The sequence below is a fragment of the Portunus trituberculatus genome, chromosome 41 (assembly GCF_017591435.1).
Source record: "Portunus trituberculatus isolate SZX2019 chromosome 41, ASM1759143v1, whole genome shotgun sequence".
NCBI lineage: Eukaryota > Metazoa > Arthropoda > Malacostraca > Decapoda > Portunidae > Portunus > Portunus trituberculatus.
The window spans coordinates 18,550,941-18,565,940 of NC_059295.1; the positions used below are offsets into that span (position 1 = coordinate 18,550,941).

General features: G+C 41.9%; 2 protein-coding genes across 2 annotated transcripts in view; one reads left to right on the plus strand and one right to left on the minus strand.

The window, feature by feature from the left end:
• LOC123516572 (lipase lipl-5-like) overlaps positions 1-14,162 on the plus strand; it is a 19,781-nt gene extending 5,619 nt beyond the window's left edge. Inside the window, exons 3-11 of the mRNA XM_045276080.1 lie at positions 1,567-1,886; positions 2,883-2,971; positions 4,397-4,511; positions 5,237-5,387; positions 5,950-6,042; positions 9,674-9,829; positions 10,058-10,142; positions 11,261-11,403; positions 11,835-14,162. Of these exons, the coding sequence (XP_045132015.1) occupies positions 1,567-1,886; positions 2,883-2,971; positions 4,397-4,511; positions 5,237-5,387; positions 5,950-6,042; positions 9,674-9,829; positions 10,058-10,142; positions 11,261-11,403; positions 11,835-12,011 (1,329 nt within the window). The 3' untranslated portion in view covers positions 12,012-14,162. The remainder of the gene's footprint in view (positions 1-1,566; positions 1,887-2,882; positions 2,972-4,396; positions 4,512-5,236; positions 5,388-5,949; positions 6,043-9,673; positions 9,830-10,057; positions 10,143-11,260; positions 11,404-11,834) is intronic.
• Positions 14,163-14,440: 278 nt separating this feature from the next.
• Positions 14,441-15,000, minus strand: part of LOC123516575 (anti-lipopolysaccharide factor-like) — a 1,476-nt gene continuing 916 nt past the window's right edge. Inside the window, exon 3 of the mRNA XM_045276084.1 lies at positions 14,441-14,935. Within this exon, the coding sequence (XP_045132019.1) occupies positions 14,820-14,935 (116 nt within the window). The 3' untranslated portion in view covers positions 14,441-14,819. The remainder of the gene's footprint in view (positions 14,936-15,000) is intronic.

The window sequence follows — 15,000 nt, forward strand, 5'->3', positions numbered from 1 at the left end:
AAGTAGCCGCGGCTGATACTCTCTGATAGCGAGAAAAGATAACCTCCAAGGCGATGTGGCGGTCAGTGGCTGCCCTTCATGTGTGTGTGTGTGTGTGTGTGTGTGTGTGTGTGTGTGTGTGTGTGTGTGTGTGTGTGTCTTGAATGGCTTGTCAAGAGGAGGAGTTGCCGGTGAGAAGTTTTCAGTTCACATTAGAATATTACCTAGGTGAGAGTCAAGGCCAAGCCAATATCACAAACGCGCACAAAAAAAAAAAAAAAAGAGCAAAGGTAAAAAAAAAAAAAAATAATGAAAAAAAACTTGACCTGTCGTTGTTATCTGATATTATAGCCGTGTGTGTGTATATGTATGTATGTATGTATGTCTGTAGTGAACTCTGGCATGGGCACGGCAACTGTGAGATGCATTAAAAGCAAGCGTAAGGTCATGAAGGGCGGTGGCGTGCGTAAGAAACGTTGAGAAGTGCAAGAGGTCAGTGGATAAACAGCTATGAAGATCAAGTTTTTTTTTTTTTTTTGTGGCCTGTTGTTGGGCGATAGGATTAGGACGCAGGGTGACGCGGCGCAGGGAAGGCTGGGGGATGGGCCAGGACCACCTCAAGGTCATCAACAGGAGGGCGGAGGGTAGTACATCTCTTCCTTCCTGGACCTCTGAGGCATTCTCATATACACTTTGGTCCGGAAGCGTCACAAGTCAGGGATTTCAAGGGCGCCGTAATGAGGTCCGTAGTATGTTTAAACAGGATGTTTTTTCAGGAAGTCATAGCGGGAAGGGAGATTGATTTTATGACAATCAAATTCCTGGAGCACTATCTGAGGTAACAGTATTGTCTGAGACCATGAGGCCTTGATGTGCCCTTTCATTCACCGGTCACGCGTGGAAGGTTTACCACGCTTTCTCTCAGTCACTTTCCTTTGCCACCTTTGCATTGAGATTACAGGGGTGTTCTCACCTTCCGAGGCCTGCAGTCATGCGTACTAATGAGAGTTCCCCGCTGCGATTAAGATGAATGTGCGGGGAACATTTAGCAGCATCATGTTACCTGTCCCTTAAGTGGTCCTCAATGCACCGCTTCACTTGATGAACCCGATAATGCCAAGACAATAATCAAGGATAAGGCTTCGAGACTCCCCAAATACATTTCTTACATAAGCGGAACGAGCTTTTTTCAATATTATAGGGGCATTGGACAAGAGTATCAAAAAAGCCCACTGAGTGCAAAAGTCTCTAAAGACAGGTCAAAGAAGGTCATCCAAAATTGAAGTTTAAGCGTCTTCTATTAAAAAAGCTGTCATATGTAAGACAAAGGAAATACGAAAACAAACAGGAGTTGCTGAGGCTGATAGAAAAAAAAAAGATGAATTATTGAGAATACTGAGATCACCATGAAAATGTACTTAGTTTTCATTACTGTTACAAAATTCCGTAGAAGATATGGAAGTGATATAATTTAGTAGACGTAGAGGATATGGAGGCAAATTATCCTAATTATATATTACTATCGGCTATAGGAAATGACCACCACATTCCTCAGGGCATGTTTAACCTTACTTTCACTTTTTCTAGCCGGAGCTAATACGGGCGCGTGGCTACCCGGCGGAAGTGCATCAGGTGGTTACAGAAGACGGGTACATTTTGGAGGTCCACCGAATACCACACGGAATTCACCAAGCTCCATCCCACGCCCCACCACCCGGCTACAAGCACCACAACCACCACAACCCCATACACAACCACCATCCCCACGATAAAACGTTTGCTCATGCGGCCCACGTACACAACGCTATCCCCGGCCACGTCCCTCCCCCACATGGCCGAGGCTTCCTGAACGGCGGGCACAAGAGCAGGCACCTCAACTCGACCAAATTGGCGGGTGGGGATGTAGGGTAAGTTACGATACTTCTTTTTTTCTATGTAAGAGGGAAAAGCTGGCCAAGGGGAATAAAGGTCCATTAAATTGCCAGTCTCCTTGCTGTCATAGGAAGTTAAAAATACATAAGCAGGTAGGGAGTTCCAGAGTTTACCAGAGAAAAGTATGAATAATTGAGAGTTCTGGTTAACTCTTGCGGTAGAAGATGGCAAGAGATACAACATTCAGGTGATGAGAAAGAGGCTGAAGTCAGAGGAGGGGAGTTGATAAGGAGAAAAGCTTTTGATTCCACCCTATCTAATTAAACTGTGTTAGTGGAAGTCCTCCATACGTGCGAAGAGTACTTCATACATGGACGGAAAAGCCTTTTGTAGCAGTTGCAGGGATGAGAAAAGCTGACGGAGACGCGTCAGAACGCCTAACTTCATAGAAACTGTTTTAGCAAGAAATGAGATGTGAAGTGTCCAGCTTAGATTATAAGTATAGGACAAACCGAAGATATTCAGTGTAGATGGGAACAGTTGACTGTCACTGAAAAAGATGGGATAGTTGTCTGGAAGGTTGTGTCGAGTTGACAAATGGAGAAATGGAGTTTTTAAGGCATTGAACACAGCTAAGTTTTCTCTTCCCCAATCAGAAATTTTAGAAAGATCAGAAGGCGTTCTGTGGCGTCCCTGCGTGATCTGTTTACTTCCTTAAGGGTAAGTCGTCTCTGAAAAGACGCGGAAAAGTGTAGGGTGATATCCATGAATAATAGAAAGAGAGTGGATGACAGGAAAGAACCCTGAGGAACACCAATGTTAATATATTTAGGAGAACAGTGGTCGTCTACCAGCAGTAATAGAACGGTCGGAGAGGAAACTTGAGATAAAGTTGCATTCTCCTTCGTGTAGACAATTACTGTCCATACAGATGGATGATACGCAATTAACTGGCGTGATGGTGCAGTATTTTGTGGAGGGTAGCAATAATTGGTCCTGACCGTGTTTTTGGTTGACCTTGTGCTTTCCAGACGGAACGGGCGGCGCGTGGTGTTCCTCTTCCATGGCATCGTCTGTTCCAGCGCGGATTACGTCATGAACGACCCCGACCAGGCGCTTGGTGAGTGTTGTGTTGTGCTGTGTTGTGTTGTGTTGCTGCTTTGTTCTTACTTTCCTGCTAACTTAATCCATTACATTGGCTCTCAGCATTTACCTTCCTCCTGGTTACTTACTATATACAAGCTTGTCTAAATCTCCAAGTTAAGATCAGCAGCATATCTATACATCACCCAATCAGCCACTCATCTCTCCTTATTCACTCTTCTACTCTCTTCCTTTATTCACCAGCCTGGCTACCTATTACGCATATACAAATTCGCATTGATGTTTGTAAGTTCAGGTTAAGCAAAGATCATTCTTTCCATCATCAAACTAGCCATTCACATCTCTTCTTACTCACTCTTTTTTTTTTTTTTAGTTTCTGACCCTCTATTAGTTTACATCGTATCTACAAGTTTAGGTCAAATACCCATCACTCCTCCCATTATTACCTCTCAACTACCCAGAAGAGCCTCTCTCTTCTCATTTCCTTCCTACTTATTCATTTTTGCTACTCAATTACATATAAACTGTTTGACCGTTCTTTCCATGGTTATTTTCAGCTTTTCACTCATTTTCTGTACTAAAGCCTCTTCAATTCGTTTGTAACCTAGAAAAAAATAAATTAATCTTCCTGTTCTCTCACCGTTTTTTTTTTTTTTTTGTGTGTGTGGGGATGTGTGCAAACATATTCTTACAGCACTTTTGAACGCTAAATAAAGACGACCATACCAGTGAAATGTCTAAGCAAATATCACGCCTCCCACAACCAAACCAGCTAACTTCCTTCTTTGTCCACTACTTCCTTCACTTTAAACAACCTGGTTATTTATGGGGCACAAGATTACGTCCATATCAACATTAATCCTCCCACCAGCCAACCAATCAACCAACGCTTTTCTTATTCATATTTCTGCCTTCTCTCATTCTTTACCTGCCGAACTGACAAATTGCATACATGTTTGCTTCCATATCTGCTTTTGACAGTAATTTTTTCTCCTCTTTCTTCCCTTAGCGGCTGAATAGATAGATGAATGGCTGCACCAATCTGTTTATCCTTGAAAAAGGTAACATACAGGCATTCATGATCCATACAGACAGAACACAGACGGACATACACAGAGAGGAAGACAGGCAATGGCATACCAGGAAGTGATCATAATGGCTTAATAATTGCAAATCCTGTTATTCAAGTCCTATCATTGCTTATCCATTTGATCAAACTTCAACCAGTTATTAGAAAAACACTGCGATATTAACTCATCACCTTGAAATTGACTACTGACTGAATAATAAACAGCTAATGGACAAATCTGCTGATGACAACACGAAAGGATGAGATGGATATGTACATTCTAAAATAAAAGGACGAACAGAGAGTGTGTATGTGTGCCGCACCGTCCCTCTCCCTCTCGCCTCATCTCTCATTTTCTACTTCCTCGCTCAGGCTTCATCATGGCCGACGCAGGCTACGATGTGTGGCTGGGCAACATCAGGGGGAACTTCTACGGGAAGCGCCACGTTAAGATGTCTCCCGAAAATCCCGATTTTTGGGACTTTAGGTGAGTGAGATACGAGTTGCATAGATCCACCTGCATAGATTCAGTTACAGACAACAAACCAAGTGCCATGTTACGTATTTTTCGATCTTTTTTTACATATGAAGTTTTTTCTTTTAATATTTGGTACTGAATTACAGAGATAATTCAAATCGTATGATACGTTACAACATGAATATTTCTTCCGTATTTTTCTTTCCATCTTTTTTGCTCAAGTGAGTACTAGTTCTCCTTCAGTATGTGGTACATTGATCAAGATTATGAATTGTTACACTTGAATGAATTTTCGGTATACTTTCTCCATTTCGATCAGTCCTGTGCTCAGTGACGCTTGTGGATGGAGTAACGTTACATTTATTTATCTAATCTTTCGGATCTCAGCAATTTTTCTTATCCTTTAAGTGCAGCTGATATGACATTCCATGATTCTTTACATACTTTTTCCCGTTATCATTTTCTTATCTTCAGTTTGTGATTTATCTATCCAGTTTAGACTCTCGTATGTACTATTTTCGATGTCACAGAGATGAATAGTCGGCTTGTCATGTTTTCGTTCTTAGTGGCTATGTATAATCCCTATCAATTACTTAGTAACAGATCAACAAGGTATATACATATCATTAACACTTGGAAACCCGACGAATCACCTCCCTGGCCTTTAAAAATAGTGATAAGAGAGCAAAACGTTTGAAGAATAGGCACATACATCAGACACGTGATTCTTTCAGCTGGAGTGAAGTTGCCCGCTTTGATATCCCTGCCATGCTGGCGTACGTGAAGAAGACGAGCGGCTCGGCACAAGTCAGCTACGTGGGTCATTCCATGGGGGCGTCCCTGCTCTTCGTCAGCCTTCACTACTTCCCCATCATGAACACCTGGGTACGTTCGCCTCGCCACGCCGTGTTCCGGGTAGAGTTTGGATCACAATTTCATGTTGACCTTTTTTTATTTCCTCCGTGGCTTTCATCACCCGCCCTTCGTCATCGGTAAATTGGTGGAGTGTTTCTTGTTTCTTGGCTAATTATTGCCTTCCTTGCGGCGTTGCTTCCTGTTCGTGCTGATTGGGTCTCTTGGTGGTTGTCCCTCCTCCCTATATCCTCTGTCTGTTTGTCTGTCCGTCTCTTTTTCGTTCTGTCTGTTTCCCTGTCAGTGTTACTCTCTCTCTCTCTCTCTCTCTCTCTCTCTCTCTCTCTCTCTCTCTCTCTCTCTCTCTTCTTTGCAATACCTCTATTAAAGGTCAAGATTACTTTCTTGCTTGATGCTCTCCTCCACACCTCCCTCCCTCCCTCCCTCCCTCCCTTCCTCCCTCCCTCCCTTCCTCCCTCCCTCCCTCCCTTCCACCCACACACAATCCCACAGCCTCCTCATCTCACATCTGATCGTGTCTTCGTCATCCAGTTTCCTTATTTTTAACTTCTTATTGATACTTTTCACTCTACAGCTCCATGGTGTTGCTTCTATGGCTCCTGCGGCATACATGCATCACAAGGAAGGCCCTCTACGACACGTAGCACCTTTCATCGAGGACATAGACGTGAGTTGACTGGCAGAGTATTGAGGAGAATAGTACTAGTATGAGTAACAATGTTGTAAAAAGTCAGACGGACAGCGAAAGATTAATCAAAGTTGACACGAGGTGATTAAATGGTATTTTGCGACGCAGTCTATACACACTTATTTATCTATTTATTTATTTTCTATTTTGATGTGGAGCAATCTGATGTGAAGTTAAAATGTTGCATGACGCAGGAATAAAACTAAAATGAGGAGGAAAAATATATGTTATATATATATGGGACACTCGGTCTACACACGTCTTTTTTGGGGAAGCAAACTGAAGTGAAACTACGTAATGCCAGTAAAGAAAAAAAAAAAAAAATGTTGCTATAAGTGGGACGGAAGAAGGGAAACTAATGCAAACCGACACCAAATTATATAATAAAAAAGTTGTATTATGTGACACTCACCCTACACACAAGTCTTGAAGATGAAAAAATAGCTGGGGTGAAATCAATGCCAGTTAAAAAGCCGCTATAAGTAGGATGGTGGACTAAAACTCATTAAAACCGCGACTTAATCATATAAAAGCTGTATTATACGATACTTGGCCTACACGCACGTCTTGCCGTATCAGTTTAAGGTCAGACCATGATCTTGAGAGTCAAAAGTTCAGAGTTTGCTCAGAATGATAATAGAAGGTTGTGGGAGACGAAGAGCTAGACTAGAAGTAAAGTGCATAGTGGGAGAAGGGCGGGGCGAGGCAGGGCGGGTTGGGGCGAGACAATGCAAACCTGGAAGGGCCCAGGTGGTGATGGAGTGGGGGTGAGAGAGGAGGAGTAGGGCTGGACGGGGGAGGAGGAGAAATTCAGTACGGAAAACTGGAAAGGACGGGTCGAGATTAGTTACTTTGTTTTTATCTTGTTATTTTTTTTCACATTTTCTTGTTTTTGATAGACCAGTGTGGTTTATGAATTACTGTAGTTGTGTGTTCGTGCATCTTCCGGTTTCAGAAGACGAGATCTGTAACATTTCACAAGGACACTAATTTTTTTTTTTTTTGCGTCCCGTCCTAAATACTAAAAGTGTATATCTCGCTTTTTATTTCCAATACTCTATCACGTCGTTTTATCATTTGTCACTTTTTTTAAGCGTAGAAATGAATCTCTCTCTCTCTCTCTCTCTCTCTCTCTCTCTCTCTCTCTCACACACACACACACACACACACACACACACACACACACACACACACACACACACACACACACACACACATACAGAGAAGCAGTAACGACGTAAAGTAGATATTTTTTCTACTTTTCTTCTACCCTTGACCTGGTTCCATTAGTGTGAACACGTACAATTTGAATCATTTTCTATCTCTCTACTGCGGCGCTGCACAACACAACACAACAAAACACAACACAAAACAACACACCTACCTTTCGTAACGCCTCAGATGAACGTTGTGCATTACCTTCGCAAAGTGAGTGAGGTAAACGCGGTGTCGCAAAGTAATAAGCGTCATTCATCACACATCTGTTGCTTTTTATTACTTGCTGAACTTAAGACCACCAGCGGCTCGTGGTAGTATGCGAAGAAGTTTTCCTGACAATGGTGTCGCAAAGTAGTAAGCGTCACTCATCACACATCTGTTGCGTTTTTATTACCTGCTGAACTTAAGACCCCCAGCGGCTAATCGTAGTATGCGAAGAAGTTTTCTTGATAATGTGCGTCTGACAGGAAAAGAAAACTGTTAACTTTATATGTTGATAGGACCAGGTCAGCTTAAGTGGTGGATATGGTCGTAACTCGCTTAAGCCCCACCACAGAGAGAGAAGGCATGAGTTTTCAAGCAAATCAGACATAGCGGTGCAAGAAACTGATTGTCTGACTGAATAATTTTGACGATTGATTGAATACGTCACCACAACGGGGTCATGTGGCGTCGTAGTGGAAAAAAAAGTATTGCACGACCTAGTTATAGAAGTTATGAACACACGTGAGAATGAGGCAAGTGTTGTCCAGCGGGATTGTACGAGTAGTGGTTGTGGTGGTGGTGGTGGTGGTGGTGGTGGTGGTGAAGGTGGTGGTTGTGGTGAAGTCGGGGAGAAGAATACAATTGCAAGTCCAGTAAAGCAGTCAGTGACCATGAAAATAATGTAAGAAAACTGTACTTTCTTTGACAGCTCAACGGAATGCGAGAAGGCAGAGAAAGTATACGAGCGGGAGGAGGAGGAGGAGGAGGAGGAGGAGGAGGAGGAGGAGGAGGAGGAGGAGGAGGAGGAGGAGGAGGAGGAGGAGGAGGAGGAGGAGGAGGAGGAGGAGGAGGAGGAGGAGGAGGAGGAGGAGGAGGAGGAGGAGGAGGAGGAATTGGAGGAGAAGGAGGAGGAGGAGGAGGAATTGGAAGAGAAGGAGGAAATGGAGAAGGAGAAGGAGGAGGAGGAAGAGTTGATGAGACTAACAGGCCTTGACTTCAATAAATTTGATTAGTATTGCCGCCTGCAAGTGAGCAAGTGCCGAAGTTTCCAGTTTGGTGCACTTCACACAAGAGAATGAGGCCGAGCGCGAGGTCACTTGAGGCACAGAGTAGGAAAAAAAAGTAGGAAATTAAAGACCACGTCGATTTTCAGCTCAGTAATATGTTCACAGATAGAAAAAAAAAAAAAAAAAGGTGCACGCAGGCCTTCAAGTCTTAACACCTGTCCACAAACCGGTACACCAAGAAAAGAAAAGAACACTCACCACTCGTCTTCTCATTGTCAAAAACTTCAAAATAAGAAAATAGATACGTTTCAAGTTTTAATTAATTGCCAGTACGAATAAGCACCACTGCGCGTCCAATACAAATGAGACTCATATCATTGTCTCATATCAATATCATTTATAACCAGACTGTGAGAACACTATTACCATTTTTCATTACTGTATATCAACGCTGTGGCGGATAACGTCTCAACAACGCTGTGATATAAATGAACACAAATGAAAATGCTAACCTGTGCGCATGTTCACCATTAGTCTTACTGTCTGAAGGCAGAGTGGTCCCTTTCGTCACAATATGCAACTACTTTTGTGGTGAAAGGTGAGACAAACAAAAAATGCTTCGCTTAGAATGTGGATAATTGCCTAAGATAAGTTATAAATATTCTTCCTATTCATCAATATTCACATGTCTGTACGCTTTTTCCCATCATGACACACAGAGACGCTTAAAACGAGTGTTATGTGGTAATTGAAATAAAATAAAACACCGACAATATAAATAAAACAAAAAGTAAAAGAAAAAAGACAAAAAAGTATCTTAAACCCCTTCAGTACCGTGAGGCATTTTCATATTCATTCTGGTTACTATTTTGTGATTTTATACAGCTTTAGAACCTTATGTTGGGGATTAAAATAGTGAAGACTGTGGCTATTAATATTCTGACCTCCATAATGTCAATGAAATGGTATAATCGTACACAAATCTCAAGGTAAAAATGTGTTCTAATACTGAATTACGAATACATCAAAATGAAAACAAACAAACAAAGCTCCGTTTAGAATGAAGATAAACTGACGCCAAGAATCAGAGTCAAGGTTAAGGCAAATCACTCCACATTCACACCGGGAGTAGAGTCAACCTGAGCGGAATGCATGATGAAAACCATTCCTTGGTATTACAGAGGCAGATGAAGGAGGCGGGCAAGTACGAGCTGCTGCCGCTGAAACCAGACAGACCCCTCCTGGCCAATCTGTGTTCGCCGCTCTCCTTCCTTAGCCCAGTGTGCACCTTCATCCACTTCCTCATCGGCGGACCCAACCACAACTACGTCGATCCGGTTAGTGAGCAACCCTCCGACTCCTACACGAGAGAGAGAGAGAGAGAGAGAGAGAGAGAGAGAGAGAGAGAGAGAGAGAGAGAGAGAGAGAGAGAGACAAAAACAGACAGACTCAGACAGAGAAAAAGCCCACCTGTCAGTATAAGGGTTGGTGACGAATGGATTATGTCTTTTAACCTTCCCTTTCCCTTGCCTCACCTTCTCTCCCTCCCCACACCATCCCACCAGAACTACCTGCCCGTCATCTATGCCCACACACCTGCAGGCACCAACTTCCGCATCTTCACTCACCTAATGCAACTCGTTCGCTCAAGTAAGTGTGTCTATAGAGATTCCGTTCACTGACTCATTCTCTTTCCTTCCCTGTTTGCTTAGAAATCTGTGTAACCTATGTACTTTTCTCTTACTTCCCCTCTTTCCTTCAGTATTTGTTTAAGAATCTGCTGAGTGGAAATAACAAAAGGATATTTTTTTTTCTAGTTGCTTCTCTCTTTTCTCTCTTCCTTGTTTGCTTAGTAGTTTGTGCTGCGTAGAAATATCTAGTGGTTAATTGTCTTTCTTTTTTTTTGCCCCCGAGTCTTTTCCTTTATTTCCTTGTTTGGTTAAGGATATGTGTGACGTGTAAACATCTATGGTCTTTCTTTATTTCATTGCTCTCCTCCTCTGTCCTTCGTCCTGTGTTGCGTGGAATATTTAATCCTTTTTCTTTGTCTATCTTTGGACTAGATGACAAAAGTGTCTTAGTATTTCTGTGGTCAAACTAACCATAACTTGGTGGGAACAGGAGTAATAATCTTTAGCATATTAGTATTCTAATTTTAATATTTCCTCCATTCAGATTTCTTTTAAGCAACATTTTTCTTTACTGTTACTTTAATTTCTTTTTGATTTACAACTTGCACTTTTATTGATTTCAACTGAAAAGCAGTTGGTGAGTTTTGAATGTATCTATGAACTCTAGTTTTGTACTTATATTACTTTCCATTTCGTCGTTTTAATACATATATATATATATATATATATATATATATATATATATATATATATATATATATATATATATATATATATATAAATTTTCTTTTCTTTTCTTTATTCGATCGAAAGCGATGACGAAATCAAGAAAATAATTAACTCACGTTCCTTTTCAGATTCAATTATCATTTGGGAAATAAAATGATTTTCTTCCGATAAAAGTTGGTTGTTCAAAATATCAACTACAGTAAAAATAACGTTATTATTACTGCTATCACTACTACTACTATCTACTACTACTACTACTACTACTACTACTACTACTACTACTACTACTACTGCTGCTGCTACTATTATTACTACTACTACCATCATCACCACCACCACCACTACCATTGCAATAATAACTAACCCAAATCCCTGATTTTGTTTTTTCCCTTCCTTGCTCGAATGCAGAAAGGTTCCAAGCTTTCGATTTCGGTGAGAGGGAGAACATGGTCCGCTACGGCAGCCCCATCCCTCCCAGGTACTCCCTGGCCAGCGTGAGGGTCCCCGTGGGCCTTTTCTGGTCTGACAATGACTGGGTGGTGGATCCCAAGGTAAGGCGGCGATAAAACACCTTTCCGTCCTTACATTCCTGTCCGTTCATTCAGAAACTACCATAAAAAAAAAAAACACCATCCACTTACTCAGTCATTCACTCAATCATCCAGTCGCACGGTGTGTGTGTGTGTGTGTGTGTGTGTGTGTGTGTGTGTGTGTGTGTGTGTGTGTGTGTGTGTGTGTGTGTGTGTGTGTGTGTGTGTGTGTGTGTGTGTGTGTGTGTGTGTGTGTGTGTGTGTGTGTGCGTAACATGACTTGCAAGGTTATTCTATTATTTCTCATTGCTCAATCAAACAAGATGCAAGTGAGTGACCAAGTAACAGAAGAATGAGTGAGCTATGGGTGATTATGTTTGTTGTCAAGTGACGCTTTGTTGATGCGGCACCGAGAAAAGAAACTCAACCATTCACTCAGTCAATTATTGCAGGACGTGGCGATGACTGCCTCTGAGCTTCCCTGGGTCGCCCATAACTACCGGGTCCCGCTGTCAGACTTCAACCACCTGGACTTCATGTGGGCGGAGAACGCGGCTGAACTCGTGTACAAACCTGTCCTGGCGTTTTTGAGAGAATGCGAGCAGCGAGGACAAGGACCGCTCTACTGATCATGCTCGATGAAGAACCAAATCAAAGGAAGCTGTGTGTTTCGTGTGATTTCTCGTCCCGCTACTTGTCTGTGATGTTATATTCATTAAGGTTACACTTAAGACGCTCCGCCATAAGCAGCAGTGATGTGACAAGAACTAATGCGCTTGTAGTTAAGTTTTGAAGTGTCACGAATTCTCTTGCAGAAAAACATAAATACTAGAAAATTGTTATTTAAAAAGGCTTTATTTAAATCTACATGAGTTTTTAGGGTGTTTTTAAGGTTCTAGAGGCAGATTGAAAGGATTTCTACATTATTCACTGAAAAAACAGTCTTGAAAACCACGCTAATCATCCCTATGGCCTTGGAAAATAGTCGTGATAAGAAAGCAAAGCATTTCTGCATACGGACCACAGTCCCACACGCAGAAAGATATTGTGTGGGCCGGTGGACAGAAGTGATAAGGAAAAGGACCACGTGGAAGCTCGGAGGTGTGAGAGAAGCCTCAGTCTCGCCTGTAATGTGGTGGTGCAAGTGAAGCAATTCGACAAGAAAATGAGGAAAGCTGCAAGAGGCTGTAAGGCCCACACGTGGCACTCCCTGTTTGAGTAAAGCTACCTACTTCCATCTGTCATCCCAATCGCAATTGTGTGAGTTTGAGAAAGCATTATAATAACTGTGGGATATTGGGCATTTGCGAAATCTTATCAATATTATCATTATTATTATTATTATTATCATTATTATTATTATTATTACTATTACTATTATTGTTGTTGCAGCAGTTGTTACTACCATTGCTATTTTGATGTGAGTGAGTGAGTGAGTGAGTGAGTGATTTTTCAAGGTCGAGGAGAATGCCGTCTTCCAGTTCCTCCATCCTCTCTCTCTCTCTCTCTCTCTCTCTCTCTCTCTCTCTCTCTCTCTCTCTCTCCCCTATATTCTCCCAGTCTTTTCCGGCATCACCCCTCACGGCTGCCTCATCTCCTCCCTTCCGTCTATGGCAAGGATCACGGCCGGTGTTACACAGGGAAAGTTTCTTGCCTCAGTGCTCGTTCCATCAAAATTATTTATTGGAAATATTCTCGCTGAAGGAAAGGCAAAGTGCTCTTTCCTGTCGAAATATCAACTCTCGAAATAATAGAACATAAAACGAATATATACAAATTCAATAATATAATCGACGCCACGAGATACTTTTGCAGCACTTGTAAAGCTGCTGTGCGTATATGTCTAAATAACGAGACAACTTGATGAAGGAGAGTGAAATAAGGAAGGATTGTGACAACTTGATGAAGGAGAGTGAGATAAGGAAGGATTGTGATGATGACAAGTTCAGAATTTGTAGTGGCACTTTCCGCTGCTCTGCTACGTTTGAGAACTCACCCTTGTGGTGCTCGCGTGGTGCTCAGTGAAAACTCCCACGGAAAGCCCTTTCTCTACCAGTAACTTTCTCTATCATGAAACAGGCTTAGGAAGACCTTCAATTGGTCACGACGCGAATCTTAAGTGATTGCTTCCTTGTATTTACCGGAAGTCAAGACGTGATTGATGCCGCCAGCCATGCTCTGGTTGGTTTTTGTCTCCTTTTTGATGCACCATGACTTCACCTTCCTTGATCTTCCAGTTAGGATGCCCTGGACTACCACGGCAGTCCTGCATTCGAGTCGGCCGTATGGCACTCAAACTCTTGTTGTTGCACCACAGTGACTAACCAGCGTTGGCAGGAAACTCTTTTTCCTTTTTCTTACCATAGTGACCCTTTACGGGGTCCACCTCACTCAGGGTTACTAAAATAGATGGTTTAACTCAGCTCAAAAAACTTTTAAGTGTATATCGTGCGCCAGACATGATGGAACACCATGGCCCGGGAGCAGCATGAGATGGAAGGCTGTGTCAGGGACAGCCAGTCCATCTTCACCTTTGGCTTTGAGGGATTCGCCTGCCCCTGTCTTGCTGTGGCCGCGACTCACAGTGCCAACACACTTTACTCATTACAAGTAATCCATCACTGCAGCAGAAACTGTCTTTAGTGATGAGAATTAATATATATTACTATAGATCATATCTTATTGTCATCCATATTATCTCCATACTTTCTATGTTCACTTTAATTATAAAACATGCATTTGCTCTCTACTATGTGATACATACAAAATACTGAAGAACACACGAGTTTTCTTTTCTTCCTCCTCTCCAGTATGTGATTAATACAATGAGATAATTTGCTTGATTTTTTATACACAATTCAGTGTTGTGTGTCAATAACAACAGGTACAACGAAGGTTACAAAACTCGGAAACAAATGCTTTACTAAATCCTGCTGCTTAGAAGTAAAAAAAAAAAAAAAAAAAAAAAAAAAATATATATATATATATATATATATATATATATATATATATATATATATATATATATATATATATATATATATATACACATAAAATATAAAGAAGAGACAAATGTTTACAGATACCAACAAATGAATAAAGATGCACAGGCAAATGCACAAATAAATGACGTAAGAAATAACGAGGAAGAAAGTTTAAGGCCGACACACACACACACAGCAGAGTGAGATCGGATCTCCTTGCAGCTGAGGTAGGCTGATATATAAACGGGACTCCCATAACCTGTTTGAGACACGTTTACACCCGCTGACTTTTCTCTCTTCAAGCTTCTCATGATGTGGGTATTTCTGTCACCTTATCTCCCCAAGGTACACGTGTTACTGAAGTAGTCAACACCGTCATCACGTCCGACCACCAGGAACTGAACTACGTATGTACAGTGAGCATGGAAAGGTGTGACTATGTGCATGGTTGGCTCAGACTTCTAACCACACCTTGGCGTCCTCCTCTGTAATCAGACCTTTGTCATGGGCTTGCTTAACGAAGTCCTGGACTGTCTTGCCTGCCACTCCAGAAAAACTGCGGGTCAAAGCTGTGGAGTAAAGGAGAATGTAGTCACACAGTTCAAGCATTGACGAGTCCTCTATGACTGAAGGT